The 24,340-nt window shown below is 39.3% G+C and overlaps 1 protein-coding gene across 1 annotated transcript in view; it reads right to left on the bottom strand.

The window, feature by feature from the left end:
• The window catches only part of ZSWIM6 (zinc finger SWIM-type containing 6), a 164,890-nt gene that overhangs the window by 72,012 nt on the left and 68,538 nt on the right, over nt 1–24,340 (bottom strand). Inside the window, exon 2 of the mRNA XM_019532121.1 lies at nt 2,939–3,295. Coding sequence (XP_019387666.1) covers nt 2,939–3,260 — 322 coding nt within the window. The 5' untranslated portion in view covers nt 3,261–3,295. The remainder of the gene's footprint in view (nt 1–2,938; nt 3,296–24,340) is intronic.

Raw genomic sequence — 24,340 nt, 5'->3', positions numbered from 1 at the left:
AAGCTAAATAAGATGCTAATACACATTTTAGTATGTTGGTAAACTATCTAGAGTTGTCTCAACACATAAAATCATACTCTGAATAAAGCAGTCCAGTTTTGAGGTCATGAAGGACTCAAACAATTGTAGCAACTGTATGTTCACATCAGAAAAACAAAGTCACAGAAAATCTTGCCAAACAGAATGAAGAAATGCTGTTGGCTACCAATGCCACCTGAAATTCAGTTGGTCCAATCATCCCAAAGCACATCTGTGTGTACAATAAAGCAGGGTTTCTCAATCCATGGGTTGTGACCTAAAAGTGGGTTGCAAGAATCTATCAAAAGGGTCACGAACAAACTTTAAAAACAGATTCTCCTTTAAAGGAGAAAAACATGGGAAACCATGGCTTTTCCCCTGAGGGCTGGCAGAATTCCAGCCTGCCAGGGGCTGCTCTGGGCCCCTCCCATGCCCCATGCATGAGGGGACTGGGACCTGGGGGTGGAGGTCAGAGGGTCAGGAGTGCAGGGCACTGGGTTGGGACTGGCCATTGATGATTATAAATGGGTCCTGGTAGAAAAAAAGTTTGAGAACTACTGCAATAAAGGATGGAAAACCCCTACCTACCACCGCACCTTAAATAAAGCAGGGGAATGAGTGGCATCTATACTGTACTCCTCTTTCTTTCTCTAACCTGCCACATCTTAGTTTTGCCTGGACTGAGTCTCAGACAGGAAGTGGGAAAGCACAGACATTGCATCACTTGGGTTCAGGGAAGAAGGCAGAGCCATTTGTCACCTCAATTATATGCTGATGATACAGACACAAATCATTCTGCTAGGTTCCCTAGCATCCTCACCCACTAAATAAATTTCACCAATTCTTGCATGAGATGGAGCAGACAAACAATTACCCAATTCACGCTTTCTGAAAGACAGTCACAAAAGTACTACAGTTATTCCATCTATGCTAGACAGGGCTTATACATGCATCAGCATTATGGTCAAAAAAGGTGTTCAAAAGCATGGACCTCAAGAAAGAACACCAAAAAAAGGACTGGCTTAATCTCTGGATGAAAACCAGAATTAAAAGTATATAACAGAAGAAATTCAGGAACTCCAGATAACCCCAAGGCAAGGGGATTGATGTTCTGATCTTGCATGTTATTCCAGGCATGAGAATCCATATCTTTAGTTGGAGTACCCCTTCTATCTAGAACCTTACAAAGCAATAAGTACTTCTTTCCTTGCATGGAAATCTTGTTGTGCAGGGTTTATCTTGTCCAGGAAGCAGGAAAAAAAATTTGAATGACACAGCGGAGTGAGAAGAGGATGGGGGGAAAAACAGTCCACTCCCATTATGACTAAGAAATACAATGATACTTCAAGAACATTCCATGCTATGATCAAATCTGAATGGGTTTTCTGCCATAGGTGCCTAAAGCAGTGTAAACACCATGTTCATATTTAGCTAGCATTGACCAGTGCTCAAAAACAACTGATCTAACAGTTTGGAACAGGGGTGTCAAACATATGGGCAAAGCCATGTTATCTGGCCCATGGCACAGACCAGAATTTTGATGGCAGGGTGACCAGCAGTGACATTAACCCCCACAGCTCCATGAGCCAACACAGTAGCACAGGGAGCTGCAGCAGATGATGCTGATGTTACTTGCTCTGCTGCCAAAATCGTGGATTTGCTTTGGCTGGTTTTAACATGGCTGGCACTCACAGGTCTGGATCTGGTCTGCAAGGTGCCCCTCAGTCCCAGTCCAGCCAGTGAAGAGCCTCATGGTCCCAAATTCAACCATGGGGCTAAATGAGTTTGACACCCATGGTTTAAAACAATTTGTCAATAGTTTTGTTAAACTGTTCTCAAAGAAAAGGCTACTGAATTTTAAGAATGTGGCTAAAGATCATTTACAAAGGCTGTTAGTGGAGTTGTCTGCAGCCCAAAAGATTCTATTTGCTGTACATCAGAAATTCTTACTTTCTTTAAAAGAAACACACTTGTTTTAACTTGGCAAGGGGAAAGGGAGGGACTTGGTAACTATTAACCTTTTAATAGTTTTGTAAATGATTTGGGCATGGGGAAAAGGAGTTGCTTTGTAATATAAGGAGCCCTGTTTTCTAAAGAATTCTTGATAGGTTACAGTGGATGAACCTTCCGTGCCATCATGCATGTGAACTCACCTGCATACTCTGGTCTATCTAAAAGGGTGCATCTACATTAAGCAATCATAAATTAGGTTGAGCTGCATATATATATATAGTTTGTCTGTTTCCCCTCCCCTTCCCCTAACATTCCTGTCCTTGAATGTCTAGATTTCAAGCTACATCATCATCCCGGTTAACTATATGGAAAGTCCTTAACAGGTTATAACAAAAGAAGAAAGATGTTTAAGTGAAAAAAGCATCAAATAACCCATTCTCACTTCCCAATCTGGACTTAAGTTACTGCAAAGGTTATACTGGAACATTTGTTAACTGGTCTCATACAGTATCCTTGCCATTTGTTTCTTCCACTCCAAAGCACAAGTAAAAAGTAGTAGAAGACTTATACTTAAGTAATGAGCAACAGTAATTACTGTCTACTATTTGTTTTTAAAATTTTTAACAGTCATCAAAATAAAAGCTACCATTGAGAAAAATGACAAAGATTGCAGAAGTCAAAATATGTTTAATAAGTTAACTGCAAAACTGGTAGTCTGAACAAGATGACTGCAAAACAGAGAATGGAAATTTGTTTTTTCTCTAAGAAAATACAAGTGTTACATTAATTAAACAATATAAGATTGCAATACAGATCACTCATTCCTTAAGGAATATTTTCCTTGCAAACGAGAAGAATTTGTTTAATGTCTCAATAGAATCACATGCCAAGATGTCCTCTGAATACAGTCTTAAAAAGTAAAAATAAAGAAACCATAAAGACAAGAAAAAGCAGTTGTCAAACTTACCATGAACTTGATTGATTTCTGAATTCTGAGAAAGAATTTCATCTGCTAATTTCTGAGCAGTTGGCAAAACTTCTGTATGGTGCACTGTGATCAAATACTGTACAAACTTTTGTAGTTGGTCTCTGTTCATTTGAAAGAGTGTCTCTGAAATGGGAAGATGCAGTTTGACCTGATCTGGCTTGCGGATCCGATATAAAGAGAGTGCCACAACGTGGGCACAGTAAAATATGTCCTTGTTTCCACAGCTACAGGTCACTGAGGTAATCTTGCAACGATCAAAGCTGATAGCTACATTGCAAACAGTTTCTGGCTCCGATTGCATTGCAGGTTCTGTCACTGTGCCACTCAAGTGGAAACCTGTGCAAGAAAACAACATATATTATTCCTGTAAAATGCTACAGTAATATCACTGCCACATACGTTTCTTTAAAAATGGAGAAAAAGCAATCTGGTTTTAAGGAATACCATGAACCTTTATAGAGAACTAGATTCCATGGCTACACAGAGTCAAGCTAAACACTTGTCTATTGTTTTATAAGTACACTTTTCACACCCAAGAGAACTTACTGATGGATCACCCCCTAAACATGGTTTTTGTTTTGGGGGCTGGTTTTTTGGTTGCTGTTGTTTGGGGGGGGGGCGGGGAGTTGTATAAAATGTTCATAAAAAATCTGGTATTAAAAAAATTGCCTGTATGAAAAACAATAGCTACAGGCAGTGTTCAGCCTGATCACACTAATGTGAAGCCCCAGTTCCTCTGCAGCTTCTTACAGCCATTATTTTTCCAGGTACAGATCATACCTACCACCACATTTCAACATTCCCTTAACAAGTAAGAGGGAGTAGTGCACTCTAGTGGTATGCTCCCATACCCTGCCATCAGGGAACAGAGTCCTAATTTCAGCTCTGTTACTGACCCACTACACAAGTCACTTAACCTCTATGTCTTTCTTTCTTCATCAGTGAGTTGCTGCTTATCCTCACAAAACATGCAGCAAGATTAACCAGGTTTGTACAGCACTGATACGAAGTACTACAATTGCTTAAATATATTCAAGCCTATTGAATTTTAATGTATTTGAAAAGTTTATATCACAAACTCAGTTGCCTCCAACACATGACTGTGGAAAGAGGCAAGGGAAGATAACTATCATACAAGCAAGGGGGAAAAAAATTAAGTACTTCAGTAAGACTGCCCCTTTCCTGATGCATCGGTATCTCATTATAACAAAAGGCTAGACTTCTGAGTCAGCAGTAACCCCAGATTTATCTTCCCCTTATGAATACAAGTTTTTCCTGTTTACACTTTACTTTCAGGTTATAATTTTAAGTTGATCTAAAGTATATGCAAGAAACCAGGGGTTTAGTGCAACAAGCCAAATTCCGCCTGTGCTTAACTGTACTCTGCACCCTTATGCTGCGAGTAAATCTGACTCTAAAGTTTTCTTTAAAGAACACTACTGGACTATATAATGGCATGGGGACACAGAGGTAGAGCAATTATGGCCTCTCACTACAGGTCTAGGGGTGAGACTTCAAGCCCTGCTATGGACTCATGACAAAGCAACCCCTAGGTGACCCAGTTATAGATAGATACTGGATCAGGCTAGGGAATCAAAGGCACCTAGCCATATTACTCCCTTGCGCACAACAGGCTATAGAAGCTGGGGTGCCTTAAACACTATCCAGTGAGTTGTTAGGTGAGGGAGAACCTTTGAACTGACTTTGTTACCTGGAACATATATATAAAAGTATGTGCGAAGACGACGAAGTTCTAAATGAGTTTATTTTAAAGTGCTTAATTATTTTCCTACAAAATGGTGGTAATTTCTTGGTCTTGATATAAAATACAAGCAAGAAAAACAAATATTAAAACCATGGCATCAAAGGAACATCTGGAAGGATCAACTGGAAAAAAGTAATATTTCTAGTCTAAAATGCACTTCCTACTGTTACAGAAAACCCATAAAAATTACAAGAATGGAAAGAGGTTAAAGGAAAAGCTCATTTTTTCCATTTGTTTACACTGTACAGTTGATGACACCTTATTTAGTCAGTGTCAGGGGTTTACCTTCAGTTATATTACTCTGATGGGCTATAAGGAAGCCAACCTTAGGTACATTCTAACTTCAGCTTTTTGAGAGAATATATACCAGTTAACACAGTTGGACCTGAATGTGAAGAGGCAGTAAACTGTAGCATGAACAAAGGAGAGAGGAGGGACGAAGAGCAGCAGACCCAAAACAGGTTTGTATTGTTGCTCAGATCACTTGGGGCACTGAAATGCAGGAGCAAAATAACTATTAAACCCCTACATTTTAAAATGTTTTTTAAAAATACAGAAGCTTTTCAATTAGCCATGTCCTAACGTATTAGTGTAAGTTCTGAAGCAGTATTTTCCCCCTCTTATTTTTTTGTTTGCATACCAATAGCCAATGAAAAGTTTAATATGCACTGCCTAAAAACATTTATGACATTCTAAAATGCCACGGAAAGTTGGAACACAGAGCAAGTTTCATCTTGAAAGTACAGTTGAACTATAACCATTTAACCTACTAATGTCATTTTAAGTATTAGCTTTTCAACAAGCCTACAGCAAGGCAGGATATTAAAACAGAGAAAGGCTGATACTAAAATAGAGAAAGGTAGTTTTTCCCAGTCTACTCCTCCTTTGCAGATATCCTTTTAAAAACTAACTATTTAAATATCCTGAATTATGCTCAGAACTACAAAACAACTGGAAGTCTGTAGCACAAAACAGACTTCCCATACTTGCTAAGGATAAAGAGCTATTGCAGCATTTCATTTGCAACAATTTATGGCCTTGATGGGTGGAGAGATCTCCTACTGAGACTGTAAGATACTGATATTAGCCGACTGTTGAGACACAGATGAGTGGAATCCTTTGCTACAAGCCTGTAAACTTCTATTGTAAGGGATTTCTTCTCAATTTGCAATTTGAATCCCCTCTTAAGAAATTCCAGACCTTCTCTGAATTTATTTTCAGTTTTTAAAAAATGATATATCCAGGAGAACTGCTCTTTGATATATCTTGCCCATTTGTCATAAAAGGGTTTCAAGAAAAGGTCCATTTCACTGAACAAACTAGTAATGAAACAATCAAATTTCATCTTCTCCCTTGAATCACTGCACTTCTAATTTTTTTTAGTATTTCAAACAATAGCATATAAGCAATACTGCAAGCCATCTTGACATTTTACAACATGCAAAATGTCTTGCATTTCGGGAAAGCAAGCTTAGAAGAGTCAGTTAAAAGCACTTATGACATCTACACACATGCTCCGGGGCTCCGAGAGCTACTCTAATTAAAGCACCTGCAACATCACATGTATTCAGCATCCTGTGCTTCAGAATGGTAGTGCAGATGCTTGAACTAAAGCTCATATGACAAGCTTTAGTTCAAGTGCCCCCACCACCATTTTGACATGACACAGAGGCTGTTGGAAGCACATTAAATTAACATGCTCCAGCAGGCTTGACTGAGTCTGCTCTGACCCGTGTTAATTTGCAGATGTCCAGCACATCTATATGTGCCCTCAGACATTTAGGATCATAGGAAAGAGGCACGATCATCCTTGAGTAAACTATTCCTACCTGATCTTGAAAACTTCCAAGGATGGAGAGTCCACTGTTTCTGTAAGTAGTTCAGTCCAATGCTTGACCACCCTCAGTCAAAAAGTTCCTCCTCCTGATCTTCAACCTAAATTTCCTCTGCTGTACCTTGATGTCATCACTCCTAGTCCCCTCCCCTATGGCCACACAGAAAAGCCCACTGGCACCCTTTCCATAACTGTCCTTCAGGTATTTGAAAATCTCTCAAACCCCCCCACTATCAGTCTTCTCTTTTCCACACTAATAAGGCTTTAAAAATAAGGATCATTTGCTAAATAATTCTGCCTGTTTAAACACTCAAGCATACAATAAACAAGGAGCTATTTAACATCAGAAAAATAGCGATGTTAAGTAACAGAATGTTTTCAGGTAATTTGTGTCTAGTTATACAACTCCAAGAGCCATTAAATATGGAAAATGTAAGTATTCATTGAAAGTTAAACTTATTTTTGCTACAAAATTATTTTAACTGTTAGTTTCTGATATTTCTATTCAACATATCCTTATAAAACAGGAAAGCAGTGGCTTAAATTCAAGTTTCAAATACTGTATTAAGTTTAACCTTAAATTTTATGAATAGTCGACACTGCCATTCTGCAGAAGTGTCCTCTCACATACCCAAACCTGATCATATTGCAAAAATATACTGGAAATAAAAATTACAGATGAGATGAAATGCAGAAAGAGTCATGTCCAAGTTTACATGGGAATAGATGCTAAAGGAGAAAGCAGGCATGCAGACGAGAGACAAAGAGACCGATGGAATTTGGTGCAGTTTTCATCTATCTTTGTATTAAAGGCTGCACTTAACTTAGAATTAAAAAGTGTTCAAACTGCTTGAATGTTAATTTATGTCCTGGACTACCTTACCCTTATGAAGTTACTATTTCAAGCAAAAAAAAAACAAAAAAACCCCCACAAACTAAAAGTAAAGAAAAGCAAATTACCAAAGTATAGTATATTAATGACATACTATACTGTGATCTGTTATAGAAATTCTAGATTCCCTTTATAATTATTTAGTAAAAAAGTTTTTCTTACAAATAACCATGGATGATTTTGCTTTTGAGCCCCATATCCAGTGCTAGGTATGTCACATTACCTTAAACTAAAGGTGTTACTGGTTTAAGTTCACTTTCCCTTTTAAAATGGATAAATTTAAAAATGCATAAACTAGCTTAAACTTCCTTTCAAAGGGGATATGTAGTGGGGGTGGGAAGAGAGAACAGTTATTCTATTTCCTTCAAGCCAATTATAATAAGAAGCCTAAGCCTGAATTGTACACATTAAAAATACATCTTTGCTATTGAGAATTCTGGTGACATAAGCCACTCTAAGCTTCATTCTCCTGGTTTATACAGTTACCAGAAACCTCTGATAAAATACAACCTTATGTCACCACTGGGTGTAGTTTATTTTTTGCAAAAAAAAAATAAGAATGTCAGAATTGGATTAGTGAAATATCCTAAAGTTTAAAAAGTGACTTTGAATAGCTCGCTATTATGTACCTCTGGAGAGTGCTAAGCACACTGCATCCAATATGCATTCGTTATCTTAAAATTAAAATAAAGTGTGTAGGCAGCAGCATTTGGACAACCTAGCTCTCTTTGCAATTGCTGTTAACCCCTACATTTTTATGTGGTGAACAAGGACTATTTACATGACTCCCATTAAGATAAACAGATGATGTATGACCAAGTCTCTGGGCAGCGGTCTGGAGAAGAAAGGGTTGATAAAGTAGGGTACAGAGCAGTTACCTTATCCAAGACCTTTCCTTTCTGGCAGAAAAAGTAAGTAACAGCAAAAGCAAGGAAGAATTTAACAGGGCTGATCTGAAAATGGGGATCTCTCTAGAGATCAACCCAGTATGAAGAATCCTCTCTTCTGCAACTTTAAAGTTGGTTTATCATTCTTACCATCCATCTCCAGTGGTCATTTAATATAACTTACTGGTCTGTCAGCTAAGACTAATATAAGATTACTATATTACCTGAAACATGTCATTACTGCACAGAGTAAAAGCACATGAGAAATAAGCCTTTGCGCTTCATTGCCTTCCCCCAAACAACTAAAATTTCTTATGGAAAAGTAGCTCCCAAGTGTGTCCATTAGCTATTTTTCAGAACTTAGATTCATGATTGTAACTTTCCCCATGACATGCTGAAGTTTAAACCAAATTCAGTTCCTGTCCAATTTCATTATTTAAATAGCAAATGGTTTTAAATTAAACTAAGCTTTTAAACTCATTTTGTCTGAACTTGAGTACTCAGAGACCTACCTATCCTAACAATGTACTTTCAAGGTAAAATTTCCAAGTTATAATTTTGTATTCCAACACAGCCTAGAGCTAATGTTAATGGACAATGTATATACCAAGAAGTGTTTTAAACTGTAAAATTCTTGTGTCCTACCTATATTAGTTTTAGCTGACAGGCCTAAGTTATATTAAATGACTACTGGAGATGGGTAGTAAGAGTGAGAAGCCAACCTTAAAAGTTGCAGGGGGTGCAGAAAATTTGTGTGTCCAGACTGAACATGCTGATATAAAGGAAGCTTGAGTTGGGAGGGATTGATTAGTAAGAAACAAGCACAGGGCAAACACTGTACACACGATACATGCTCATAATATAGGGTTGCTCTAGAATAAATCTTGTATATCCACTACATCAGTAGGGGCCAGCCTTTTGTCATGTGTGCCACAAATTAAGCCCTACAATCTTCCCAAATGCCACTTCAATCCCCCTTCCATGCCCAACTTGCTTCTCTTCTTTCCACTCCCTGCCCCATCTGCTGCTGTGCTTCCACTTCCACTTCTGGTGCATGTGCTGTGTTTGCATCCCCGCACTGCATTAAAATGCCAAAGGAGGAGTTGTCCCAACCACTACGGATTCTGTTTCATAATAGAAGAAATATAGTCAGGATTTGATATTTTGAGGTTTGTTTTTGTTTTTTTAAATGAGTGAAAGAGTTGAAGCAGGGCTCAGTACGTCTCCCCCACTCTGTGAAGCATGTGTGCAAAAATTCTCAGCTAACAATTTTTGGTACTGAGCTGCTTTACATGAGCTTTCTATGTCCTAGCATGATGAGCTTCTCAAGTCCAGTGTGCAAGAGTTACTTTTTTCAAAATTTGGTTTTATTGGGACTTTCTTTGGAGGCTTACTGCAACCTTCCACAATTTTAAGTACCATACAACTGGCTAAATACACTCCAGGGACTTCCATCCTCCTCTGAAACAGATCTGCATGTTAGCTCTGATAAAGAACCTCCATTTTTCATAAGTGATCATTGTTTCTTAAAACAGAAAATGTTCGATTTCTTTTATTTATCCTTTCTATGACTAGGTGACTCGTCACCTGGACGAAAGAAAAGTGGTTGACATACCTCGACTTCCAGAAAGCCTTTGACCTGGTATCCCATGAGGTACTGATCAGAAAACTGGAAGATATCAGGCTCAACTGCAGGAGCATCAAGTGGGTGCAAAACTGGTTGCGGGATAAGACACAGAGTCCAAATGAATAGATCGGTGTTGTCCTGGAGAGATGTGGGCAGTGGCATACCCCAGGGGTCGGTACTTGGCCCAGTGCTGTTCAATATCTTCATTAATAACCTGGATGAGGGGGGTGAAGAGCCTAGTGGCCAAGTTTGTGGACAACACCAAGATACGGGGTTGTGCGGACACACCCACAGATAGGCTGCAGATACAAACAGACCTAGACAGGCTGGCATGTTGGGCGGAACAGAACCAGATGAGGTTCAACATCAAGGAATGCAAAGTGCTGCACCTGGGAAGGAAGAACCCCCAGCACACCTATAGGCTGGGCATCGCTAACCTGACCAGTACTACAAATGAAAGGGATCTGGGGTAACAATAGACCCCAGCATGAATATGAGCCAGCAATGCGATGCAGTAGCCACTAGGGCCAATAAAACTCTGGCATGCATCAATTGATGCATCTCCAGTAAATCCAAAGAAGTGATTCTCCCACTTTATTCAACACTGGTGCAGCTGCAGCTGGAGTACTGCATCCAGTTCTGGGCACCCGACTTCAACGAGGAGGTACTACAGTTCGAGAGGATTCAGAGAAGGGCCACCCGCATGATCAGGAACTTGTATGAAAAGCCATATGAGGACAGGCTGAGAGATCGTGGAAAAGAAGGCTGAGGGGGACCTGACTGCAGCTTACCACTACATCAGAGGTGTATATCAAGGGCTCGGTGAACAATTGTTCACCAGGGTGCCCCGGGGGAAATCTAGAAACAGCCACAAACTCCTAGAAGATAGTTTCACGCTGAACATTAGGAAAAACTTCTTTATAACGAGGGGGCCCAGACTATGGAACAAGCTCCCACCACACGTGGTGCAATCAATCCTCTATCCTAGAGGTTTTCAAAAGAAGACTGGATGGTCACCTGACTGGGGTTGTCTGACCCCAGGTGTCTTTCCTGCTCATGCAGGGGGGGCTGGACCCGAAGATCGTTTGGGGTCCCTTTCAGCCCTATGACTCTATTTCTATCAAGTCTTCTTGTTAATATCCTTTTCTTCATGTGTTCATACTATTGCTTCAAATCTTGTCATTAAACAAGAATTACACATTCTGTTCAGAAACTTTTCCATAGTTATATATGAATGCAGAAGTGTCTTTCTATGTTCCACTTATCCTTCTGAATAAAGAGTATGCATGACTTCTAGAACTATCCCCCACATAAGCCCTGAGGGTCAGTACTGGACCCAGCAGAGGAGATACGGTTGTTCTGCAATTAATGCATTTAGTCTCCCTGCTAAAGCTCTCTGGATTCCAGAGATGTAGGCTTCATTTACATTCGCGTTTTCCCAGCATGATTATGCTACAACACTGTTTTCCATATAGTTAACTAAAAGCCCAGGAGTACATGCTTATTTTTTTTTGCCAGACCTAAGTAAGGGATAAACAGTTACTCTTGTGATAACAGTTAAAACTACAAACTCTTATAAGGCAGCAAAACTTCTAAAGTATAGATAAGGCTGAAGGGTGGAAACCAAACTCTTTTACCCTTGCCAGCAGCAAAGAATATCACCTGTAGCTAGTGAGATGAACTACATTAACAGATTTTGAGGTTAACAGCTAAAACTACATCCTTAAAAAACACACTGCATCCTCTACTTCATGTTAAACATTTTCTGTTTTCCCTAATTTTCTCAATATTTTCTATCTTCCACATTGTTATCTCTTCAGAATAGGAAGACCAAAATGGTATCCTCATCTACTGCTTCCTGGTTTCTTTTTGTAAAATGGTACTGATTACCATAGCAAGGCCTTCTGCAATATCACAATGGATGACAAATAAGCAGCAAACCTCCAGTTTGAGCAACAAAGCCAAGTGAACTCAAATTAAAAACCATGCTTTGGTCTAATATAATCTCAAGTAACAGGACAAGAAACAAAACGATACTCAGTATCATTTTCTACAATTTTAGCAGCCCCAAATAACTCAGAAGTTGCTTTGCCTGTCAAGCAGATGTAATCGGGTCAGTATTTTTAGGAGAAGTGCTATTTACCTTCCTACTAGTAAAGAAAACTTCTCCTCATTTCTGGTCTACAGTTTATTGTTCCGTTTTACAGGTGAATTAACTCTCTCAAATTGATGAGCCCAGCTATCTGTCACCCAATTCAAGGCACAAGGCATTAGTTCATCACTGAATGAGTATCTTTTCTCCACCATCAAAAGGACATTTTTAAAGATGAAATAATTTGAGCTGGATCCAAATACAGTTTTATTTTCTTTTTAAAAGCAAGAGTTTGGAGATCTTTCTGCTGTTTTGCTTGGATTTTCTCTACCCTGAGAGTGTTTGCTCCAATGCTTCCTTCCTCCTGCCAACCCCATCCTTCAGCCCATTTTAGCTTCCCTCTACACATCCCATTCTTATCCTCTTTTCCCATGCCCTGTCTCCCTCATTCCCTTTTAATATATTTCCCTCTTTTATAAACCCACAAAACAAATTGCAGAACTAGAACATTTACTACACCGCAGTTTTAGGCTGCTATTTCATACCCTGCATTATTCCCCAACCCTATGTGTATCCCATTTATTTAAAACTAGGCAGTCTGTCGCAGAGTATACAACCCCTCTGGTCTTCTTTATTACCTAGCACAATACAGGTCCAGATCTGGCTTGATTTAAACATCCCTGTAATAAACACGATTAAACAGTGGACTGATCCAATTAGTAGGGCCTGACTTAAGATAAACTGTTATGAATCTGGGGGGCTGCCACCACTTGAATACTTTGCATCAGGACCATATCATGCTAGATCAAGATATGAGTGTAAATCTTAGTAGTGTCTTATTCTGGAGAAACACAAACACAACTTCTTAAAAAGAGATAAGCACAGGGAGATAAAAAGGGAGGAAAGTCTTCAAGAAAAAAAAAATCACTTCCTATTCAATTCCCAGAACAGCATTAATTTCAGAAGGCAGACTTTTCATCCTCTTGATAAAGGACCTGGATCCAACTCTTACAGGTCCTTAACTTGAATCAGTCAGGCCCTAGAAAGAAGAACACAGCAACTGCAGCTGTCAAAAAAAAAGTTTTAAAATGGCTGAAAAAAAATATTTTCCCCAGCAGAAAAAGAGGCTGATCTGCATAACCTGCCTATGCCATCCTAAATAATACCAGGTTTTTGGTTTGTTTTTTTTTAACCTGGGGACAAAATCTAATGATATGGTTGGTCCGCAATAAAGACATTTAAGAAATTCTAACCAGAAGGAACTCTTTGCTGTGGCAGCAAGTGAAGTATCTAGCACAAAATTTGAACAGTGCAAGTCAACAAATAAACTGTAAAACCATTAAAACCTGACCCTTAATCAGGAAACCTGTTGTATTATGCTTAAAAGAAAAAGGCCACTCCCTATCCTATTGCTAATTGCAGGATATGGCATCTTCTCTTGCTAAAAATCAATGCTGTACTTACGACTGATGAAAAAATTGGTATTCAGCAGTGCCTGGAAAAGAAAGGCATTCCATAACCTTGTAACTGTTGCTGTATTCCCAACTATTCTCTCTGGTACATATCCTGTTTTACCAAAAGATTTTTTTTTTTAAATCTTTCCAAAATTGTCAAACAGAAGCATATTGTTTACAGCAAGTTACTCATTTATAGGACTGATCATGCACTAGACATGTCTATGTTTATACATATAGATATGGAAGGAGGAGGAGAGAATATAAAGAATTACCATAATAATCTCATTTTTCTATGTTTGGGGTTATGGGATGGACTCCATCTGGGATGCACATTTCACAGTACAAATGCTATCTAACTTCCTCTGGTCATTATGCATTATAAGGTATTCCAGCAAAAATAATGAAGTGCTATGTATACTAACAAAGCAGCACAGAAAAGGCCACTAAAACCATAGTGTTGAAAGGGTTCCGGGATAATGTTGGTCAGAACTCATTACTGCAGCTGAGTCATTCATTACATCATGGCTGCTGCAAGCACTGCGAGGAAGAGTCTTTCTACTACAACAGGATGCCCATATCCTAACTGGAGTCTCTGGGCGGTACCGTACTATAAGCATTTGATAAGCACACAAGCAGAGACCATTACACAACAAACCAAAGTATCCCTGATGCACTACTCTAGGGATTAGGGCTGTGGTACTGGTAAGTAGGCACATACTCTTACTGATTAGTCAAGTTTTCCGTATTAGTTCAACACAAACTTTTGCCTCTGTTCCTGGCATTTAAAAAAATAAAAGACCTCCAAATTCAGTTCTATATATAAATATCTACATCCAAAATGGTGATATGTAGATGCATCATGACATTATAAAGAATCCTCAAGTTCTATTCTAGCTCCTACTATACTCCTTATTTTAAAAGAGGAATATTTAAAAGTTTGAGGGGCAGCAGAGAGGGTAAGACGAAGCTAATACTAGCTGCTGATGACTACAGAATATGTCTAAAAATTCTGAAGTTACCAGAAAGTCTGAAAAACAATTACTGGCTATACCCAAACCATTATTTCCTGGTAGCTTGAATTTGACTCCTAGAAATCAAAAAAGACAAAATAAAATAGTCATTGGCCCTAATAAAATATTCTGCTGTCTATGCTATTACTCCCTAAATATAGATTAACATTCCCGCTGTTGTACTATGCATGGCACATTACCATTCCCAATACAGCAGTGCTCCACAGGCACTTTAGGAAAGATTTAGAATCAAAGACCTAATATGCTCAGGTTGTTCTCAGTGATTTTGTACCACAACTGACCGCTCTTCTAAAATCAGGAATCTGCTTCCCTTACGTTGACCACAACTACATGCTCAATAGCAAGAAATCCTTAGGAACATATACGCCCTCTACTTTATGGCATCCAGAAGCATACAAATAGTAATCATTTAGATTGGCCTAGAACTACGTTCTAAGTAGCACTTTTCCTTCTTATGTCACCACAACTAAGATAGCTGGTCAAACTGAGCACGTCTGAAACATCTTTTGAGTGGTTTCTGCTACCCATTTCCATTAAATCAGACCAGACGATGGAAACTACATAAGCCTGTTTTCAGTTTTAGAAGTTACCCAAAAAAAAACGTGTGAAGTCCAGATTATTTAAGCAAGAGCAAAGAACGGAATCCCCAATCCATCAAATGAAAGCCATTGCTGAAAAGCTGCCTGTGTAGAACAGAGAAATCAAGTCTAGTCTGGTTTCTTCCTCCACAATCATGACACTTCAGTGCCTCATATGCTGTCCTAGGTAAACCCATTCATTAACCAACCAACCAACCAACCAACCAACCAACCAACCAATCTGCAACCCCTGCAACAAAATGCAATGTACTTTTCATTCATTAGTGTATTACATCAGGAAATCCAAATTCTCATAAACAATGACAAATCAGGAATGAGATTCAGTGCAAGTATTAAAGGATGAAGAGCAAGAAACATATCATCAAGGGAGAAAATCCTACTGGTAAATTAAACCAAAAAGTGGTGTAAGGTAGCAGGACAAGCTAAAGTGAACAAAGAACAAAAATACGAGTTCTCATAGGAAAAACCCTCTACATCAATGAGCTTGCCTCAAAGTGCTTATATAGATTTTAAAATGGTATATGTGAAGGTGAGGACAAGAGCAGGTACCTTCCTCTCACAGGAAAAATAGATCATTTTCACAGCTGCTGAATAGTATATCTTTAGTATTTTAAAGAATAAACAAAGCTCTATTTGTGCTTCAGTGTGGTTATTCTGGATATGATTGAATAGGTTTTTAAAGACAAAATATATGATGCGACTGGTATAAAGGGAAATTAACATGTTGAACTTTACTGATCACCCATACCATGTGTTCTTGCAATGAATTTCAACAGCCAGGTTTATGAATGAATGTTCATTCATGAATAATGAATATTGATTTTTTTTTTTCCTTATCAGCCAAAATGTTCAGTGAAGATGCTTATTACTATTCAAGATGAAAACAAACAGTACAGAGATGTTTGGGCAACCTAATACTGTATGGTCTCTTTTTATTTTGTTTGGTCTTGCTTTTTTAATTTTTAAGAGTTCTTTTAGCATATTTATAATATCACCAAGATACTTAAAAAATAAAGTCTCTAACCTGCTTTGTAAATCTTTCCTTCAGTTTCACTCTAGCAGAATAATCCACAAGAAAGATCTGGGCCCCATGCAGAGTTGTCAGTTTTTCAGCCAAAAAAACCCAATTAAAAAAAAACAAAACACATTTGCTAGCCCTCTTCCAATTAGAGGGAGGGAAGAAAGAGATCGTCTAACTTACAGCCATACTTTCAGAGAACCAAGGAGTTGCAACTGCTAGGTGATTAGGCTATTTTTATCTATTGAAGAAAAGTTTAAACAGATCGTCTACCACAGCAAGGAAGATTAGGCTGTGTGTCAATGTTTGTAGGGAATAGTAATCCCTCATCTGGCTTTTCCTGTTTATGTAGCCAAACAGGAGGCTTCCTCCACTGATAAGGTCTGTGGGAGATATCAGGAGCTGCAAACATTACCAGTCATTTCCTTTAGTTTGCTCCCCCCCATTTGCAGCCACAGCATTTAGATGTAGAGATGAGACTGCTACCCCTTTAATGCTTTCCCCTCACTTCTACATTTGGGCAAGTCTCAGAAGCCTGAATGTTTAGAACTGGCGCTTCAAAAGAGTTTGTTCTTAACATGGAATGAGGTGGTTCTGAGAATAGATGGGAGTCATTTGCTTCAACAGGTATATTTGAATGTCAGACCTAGTACTCCAACAGTATGTCTACACATTGCCCTATGGTGACATAGTGATGCACTACATCCCCATACTGTGTGCTACAACGACGTAGCAATCATGTGGGTCTGCACATGATTGGCAGTTATGTTGCTGGAGTAGCGCACTCCCTTGGTACAGAGCACCGCTACAGTGATGTAGCAGCAAAATCTAACTGTGCGCCATGTTTTAGTACTTTCAAAAGGAAATACTAAAAGCATGGCAGCGTAGCAACATTGCCATCTGGCAACGTGTAGATGTGCCGTAAGTGTGTTCCTAAAAATACCAACAGAATACCAGAAGGTTCAGGAAAGGACCCATTTTCCCCACCTTTAGCAGTAGTAACATCCATAAGACAAACATGTACATGTCATATTTACTCACTAGCTCAGTCTTCCTGCATGTATGATGCACAGTAATTGGATCAATTAGCCAGTGAAACTAGATCAACCTCTACTAGAAAGGCAAGAAAGCCTTGTCCATTTCTCAATATAAACTTCCAGTTCAAGTTCTCTTTACTGAGCGAGACATCCATCCAGTCAGGCCAATCTATCAAGGCGACCCACTTCCTCCTGGCTGTAACATGCACACCAAATGTCTGCTTGTCCATTTACAATAATAATTTCTCAATTTGAATACAGAGTAACAGATGAGCAACCCTCTTTATGAATTTACCCCCAAGAGTTCTGAAATGTTCTTCCATTAAAAGCACATCTCTGCACATCCTGCTGGCTTTGGTTGCTGGAATGCTCTCCCCCTCCCCAATTCCCTTCAGTCTCTCATGGACTATAGAACTGAAATTAGCTATTCATTACATGTGAAGGAGCCTCAGATAGAGCAGCACCCTGCTGAGAAAGACTGCTACTTTACATGTCAATTTCAGAACTAAAGCATCTGCTACCTTACTAATATGTATATTTAATGCTGCTGCATAATGTGCAGAATTATATGCTGTTCATTGCCTGTTTGTTCAGATATTATGTACTCTTAAGTAGCATTATTCTAAATTATTCCCTTTGAAAAACATTGCACTTTTTATTAGACCTCCTCCCTGGTGTTCTTTGTAATAGATCCCCAAATGAATGGCTTGCAGACTATTCCGGACCAAAAAACATGACTCAGGGTGAGAAAACCAAATGTGACAAGTTTCTGGCCTGCAACAGCTAGTGTAATTTACTTTGTATTCTAAGTGTCACTCCCATACGTATAGTTTTACATTGTTTTGATACGGAGGCAAGTGGAAAGGGAATTATGTCTCAACAATTGTTAGTAAACCTGCTCCAAGTTGCTCTTGCCACTGGATATATGAATACTCACATCAGGAAAATTGCAGTTCTTACAGATTTTTTTCCTCTGGTTATTAATTATTAGCTCTCCACAGTACGACACCCACAGCAGCATATTAAAGTGTATTACATACAGTGACAAACTGTTTTATTTACAATGCCAAAGGAATTTGAGAAAGAAAGGAAAGTTTTTGCTGGGGAAGCAACTATATTCATGTACAAGACAGCAATAGGATCGTGCAAGTTTGGGTATAACCTTGCCTGAAAGACATGACATCCTTTGACCCATACCCCCAACTAAATCATCAACAGTGCTACCCACCCAAAAGTTCCAAGTCTGTCCACAATTCAGGAAGAAAGCCAACTATGTCAGGCAGTACAGTTACACAAGTGACAAAAAGCAAATTTCTGTGATCTAAAATACAAATATACGTGAAGATTAACAACTGATGATGACAGCAGTGCAGCAGAGGTAAAGAAAAGCTTTGTATCATCGTCTTGCAATGTCCCCTAGAAACAGCGATGTAAACTTACTTTGGCACAAGCATTAACCACCTGTGTGTTATTGTAGTCATGACTGTCCAAGAAATGCATGAGAGGCAGGAGTGACCTGGTAGGAAGGGATGCTTGTGATATCTTTTATTGGACTAACTGTATGTATAGTAGTTGGGAGAGATGTTAGTCCAAAAAAATATCACCTGAAAAAATCCCTTGCTTCTGTTAGAGCAATGCAATGCACAAAGAAGATATTTAGCTCTATCCCTGTTCCAATTCCTAGATTAAGTGAAAGGAACAACAGCTCACTTCATCTAGACTGGACTTTGTAACTCAGAGTGCAGGTGCCTGTTCTAGTATTATGTTCCAAAGCATGTTGTTATATAGCATAAACTAGGTATAAATGTACAATAATGCAATCTATTGACTGACATGGGGTGTGGCTGCCAAGAGCAAAATGCTGGTAACTTCCTGTTATTCTAAACTGCAAATAAATTTAGATAAGAGAAAAACCACCTGTTGGGCAGATGTTAAAAGTCCAAGTTTAGCTTCCACCCACTAGCCGTCAGGATGGCCTGTATGCTAGTCTTTCCTTCCATGCTGTGACAGACAAGCCCCATTCTTTAGGAGTAGAAAACTATAGCAGATTTGTGCTTTTTAGTCCTTTATGTTTATGTTTGTAACATGGAATGCAAGTACTGCTGCTAGAACTTCTGTGAAGCAGGGGAGAAAGAGTTAATGCCATTTGTTGAAAAGAATTGGAGGATTTGAGGGAAGGATATTCCTAACTAGTCATATGCACATGTCATTATTAGCATGGATTGCAGGTGTTAAAAGGAAAAAAGATGACTAAGAATACCCACTGCATTTATGACAGCAGAACAATGGAAGAATGGCCAATTAAGATAGAGAATATCCACATGCAATAGTAAGGAGATTTCATTTAAGTGGTTTTTGTGCTGCTACTGAACTAAGCTTTTTAAAATTTTTATTGTAAAGCAATAAATCATACAGGTAACATAGATCTGAAATGTCACTCAAGGAAAAAAGATATGGATCTGACTAGACTGCATCTCCCCACTGTTGTGACACATTTGAGCAACAATGACAGAACAGGATGGGAAAGGAAAGTCAGGACTTAAACTCTGCAATATATCAAAATGGTAGAGTAAATCCACTGCTTAGTTATAGAATAATATGTTCTGCATTTTGTTTCAAGTTACAGAGACTGACAGACTTAATGAGTCAAAAGCCTCACAAGCAACCCAAAGACTGTACTCAAATGATGCAGTGAGAATAACACATCATTGTTCTTACAGGCATATACAAGCATCGTGGTTCCTGCAAGGGGGAGGACAGGGGGGAGAAATCAACTTTTTTTTTTTTTAAATATAAAGTTACAGTTAAAAGGTAGAAGCAACAAGATAAATTCTAGTGCTATAATTCTAGTTTGGCATTCTGGATGTTCCTCTCAGAGCAAGCTGGTCCACAAAATAAAAACAAAAGCTGCACTTTTCTCCGGAAGCTTAGGAGCTCTTCCGCTGACACACTACCATCTTGAGTTAAAGATGGATATGTTGCTCCCATGCTACATAAAAACAAGGTAACTAAAAAGTCTATTAAAACAAGATAATTTTTCATGTCCCCATCTGGCACTGAAGTGAGCACAGGGGGCACAATCTAGCCCCATGGAAGGGAAAAGGGAGCATGGCCAGCCCCAACCCAGCCCCATGGGGAGTAGAGGGAGGAGAAAGGGGGCATGGCTTGGCCCTGATCCAGATGCAAGAGGAAGGGGGTGTGGCCCAGCCTCATGGGGGGAAAGAGTGCCCTAGCTGCAACGACCAGTACAGGACTTGGAGTTTGGGAATTTGACAGGGAGAGAGTGGCCATATTAATGGCCATCTCTCCCCTGCTGCCAAATTTCCTGCCCCATGGGCCAGATCCGATGGCTGCACAAGCCAGAATTGCCCCAGAGGCCAACGTTTGAGCATCCCTGATCTAAACAGGAACAATTATTTTGAACATAAAGGAAAGTTTCCACAATCTGAAGTAGTTTAGTATGTATATAATTGACTTGTTCTTTTCATAGGCAATATTGAAAAAATATTTAAAATAAAAAGAGATATATGGAAGAATTATTAGTCTTTAAAGTTACAAAATGTTAACAGATGTCCTAGGAAAACTTTAGAATTAGCTTAGATTTAGAGTTCTAGGCCTGAATGTTTTAATTAAAAGATTCCTTTTGTAGAAACCAAGAAAAAACTTCCTTGGCCTGCCCCAAGGGTAGAAGAAGAAACCAGGGAAAGATGGCAATAATCCTGTAAGTCCCTGTTTGACTTCAGCATTCTAATGATGCATTGTTACCACAGGACTCACAAAAGCCTTGGGGTGAGGAAATACCACATTTTGACACTTGTACAGCTATTCATCACTGACCCAGTTACCTTGAAAGGAGAAGGGAATAAGTTCCACCAGAGACAGAGCTTGTAGGTGAAAGGAGGACAGGATCATTAGCATTTGGGAACCTTTCCTCGCTTGGGAGGGTTCTGTATGCAGATAGTCCCCAGTGACTTTGTGAGTTTTTTCTCCATTAGTATTGACTTTTTACTGCTGTGTTCAGAGAAGTCAGTGAAAATGAGGTAGAAATGACAGACTGGGCTAGGCCACAGGAACACCCAGGAGGCAAACCGAAGGAATGCAGATTCAGCATGCAGGATCCTAGATTCCCCCAAGAGCAAGCCAATAGGTTTTAGTTACTAAAACACTAATTTGTTTCAGATTTGCAGCAGCCTGAAAAGGAAGTTCATATAACGTATCTTTCTGAAGAAAACCAGCCTGCTGGGTTTGAAGTACAGAGATGCAGGAGACTAGTGGTGAGGCTTGAACTCAAAAAGGAGGAAAGAGAAGAAAAGGAGCTCAGGCTGCATCACTTATGGTAGAACAAGCAAACCCATTAGTATTGCCGCCATCACAGGAGAACTATGTATAAGAAACAGTCTGTCTAGGTGAGTGCTTACTTATTTGTTTAAAACTATTTTAGTTGTGACACTTCTCAGAGCTGAAATAAAAGACGAAGAAGATTTTTCTAGAAGCCAATTACAAATAAAATTGTATATCCAACAACCTATCTTTAGCTATACTTGCCAGAAATTTGTGGGTGGAAGGAAGGAAAGTCTACTTTTGTATTTTATTGCTATGGCTATTGGGTCATATTCATAATACTTGCCCACTATTTTCCATCACTTGTAGGTGAATTTGGATCATTATCTCCTATAATATTTAACTTAACAGTAATCATGTCGGTTTTACAATCCACCTTCAACTAAATTTATGGATTGCTTTAGCTGTCCCAATATACTAGATAGGGAATTAAAGCCAGAATGCCTTGGAGAATTTTCTGAATATACTAGGAACATTTTTTCTCCCCCATATTAGTAATTCCAGCCTTTACCTGTCAGTAAAGAACTAAAATTTCCTTTTAGATAGGGAGAAAAGGACCCTTTGCAAAACAAGTTTTTTCTCCCCCACCATCTAGACAGATGCTTTAAAAAATGTAATGTTTAACAGTTGCTTAAAATATGCATAACTAGGTTTAGAATAGTTATCCTGATTTAGAGCAAAAGCACATCTGTTTATGTGTAAGTAAATATAGTCTGACAGCAATTTGGATCATCTATCAGAAAGAATCAACTGCAAGCTAAATAAGCACTATTTGTATTCTGCATAATAGTCTATTTGTTCTTTCAAGCCACTGCAGTGATAACACACACTTAAACTCATCCAGTGTGTACTAAATCTAAGGTACCTAGGCAAAGCACAGCATATTCCAGTTGGATGCTTCCCAGCCCATATCGCTCAAGTTTTTAAATATTACTACCATCTGGTTACTGGGCTTTGTTTACCAAAACAGTAGCTGTGCACACATTTCTGCAGCAGCTGTAGTCAAAAATTTTTAAATGGCACCATTTGGTTAAATTACAATTCACCTAAAGGAAAAACAAATAAAGTACTTAAAATACATTTAACATATATATACACACATATATATACACACATACATACACACACACACACACACACACACATATATATACACACATATTTATAGGTATAGAGTTAACACTGAACCACAGGAAAAATACAGCTGTGTGTGTACACATCGCCTGATGTTTCGGTTTGTTCCACACCTTAGTATTTTAGTAATTCAGTAACTTGTTTTACCTCTACATCATCAAGAAAAAAAACAGCACTGACTAAAGAATTAGTCAAGAGCCAAAGGACAGCTAAACCTCATTTCTAGGTATTCAGCTACCTCATGGATGACACTGTAAAACAAGCAGAACAAGGAAGCCATGACATGCTGCAGGAAGAAACACCCCGACATACTGAATAGGCTATGGACAAGGTGATGCAATTCTACTATACTACAAACCAGCGCCATTAAGTCTGGTGGAATTAAAGATTTGAGATATGCTTGAGTCTGATAAGTTCTACTGTCCTGAAGTAAGACTATCCAAGAGCTAGATAATGCCCTGAAATAAATCTTTTTAATCATGATTCATCAGAAACTTAATGCACAAGGAACATTAAGGGAAATAAAAGTATATAAAAGCTTTTGTTGGATGAGTGGATTTCTCATGCATATATCTATATCTATATATAGATATAGATATAAATTTGTTCTCCGATAAATGCAAATAACTATGATGTCATTGGGATAATGGAGACCTGGTGGGACTCCACCCATGACTGAACCACGGGTATAGATGGCTATACCCTGTTCAGGAGGAATCGAATGGACAAAAGGGGCGGGGGCGTAGCTCTCTCTGTCAAGGAAAGCTACGTGTCCCTGCAAGCTGACATTGGCGCCCACGGTGGATGACTTGAGACCCTCTGGGTTAAAATCCATGGGGAACACGGCACAGGGGATACTACGGTGGGGGTCTACTACAGACCCCCTACCCAGAGTCAAGACTTTGACCAGGAGCTCACCAGGGAGCTGGCTGAGGCCACACAATCCCAGTGTATGGTTGTCATGGGAGACTTTAACTACCTAGACATCTTGTGGAAGGAGCGCTCAGCCAAATCTGAGCAGTTACAAAGCTTTCTCTCGTGTGGACGACATCTATCTGACACAGGAAGTCTACAGGCTGACAAGAGGTAAAGCACTGCTCGACCTCGTACTGACAACCGGGGATGACCTAATTAGCAACCTAACAATCGAAGAGAAGTTGGCTGACAGTGATCATGAACTGATCACCTTCACCATCTGCTGTAAAGCTGGCAAGTCAAGTCAGCAATACAGAAGTCCTCCGCTTCAGGAAACTGACTTTGACAAGCTAAGGAGGCTTGTCAGAGAGGCCCTAAAAGGCCACAACCCAATGGAGAGGGGAGTTCAGGGCGAATGGTTGCTTCTCAAGGGAGCAATCCTGGATGCGCAAGCAAAGTCCATCCCAGCAGCAAAAGGGCACAGCAGCCCCCTTGGCTCTCTAGGGAACTGGCAGACCTCCTGCGTCTTAAAAAGGAAGACCTACAAAAGGATGGTGGACTGGAACCACCACCAAGGAGGAATACTCTGCTTAGTCCAGACTTGCAGAGAGCAAATCAGGAAAGCCAAAGCTGTGATGAAACTCCAGCTACAAATATTAAGGAAAATAAAAAGTCCTTTTTTAGATATGTGGGGAGCCAGAGGAAAAGCAAGGGCAACACTGGACCCCTGCTAAACCAGATGGGGCAACTGA

Source organism: Crocodylus porosus, unplaced genomic scaffold, assembly GCF_001723895.1.
Source record: "Crocodylus porosus isolate Cpor-Errol unplaced genomic scaffold, CroPor_comp1, whole genome shotgun sequence".
NCBI classification, from domain to species: domain Eukaryota; kingdom Metazoa; phylum Chordata; order Crocodylia; family Crocodylidae; genus Crocodylus; species Crocodylus porosus.
The sequence above is the reverse complement of the archived record's forward strand: the minus strand, read 5'-3'. Positions and strand labels throughout refer to the sequence as shown.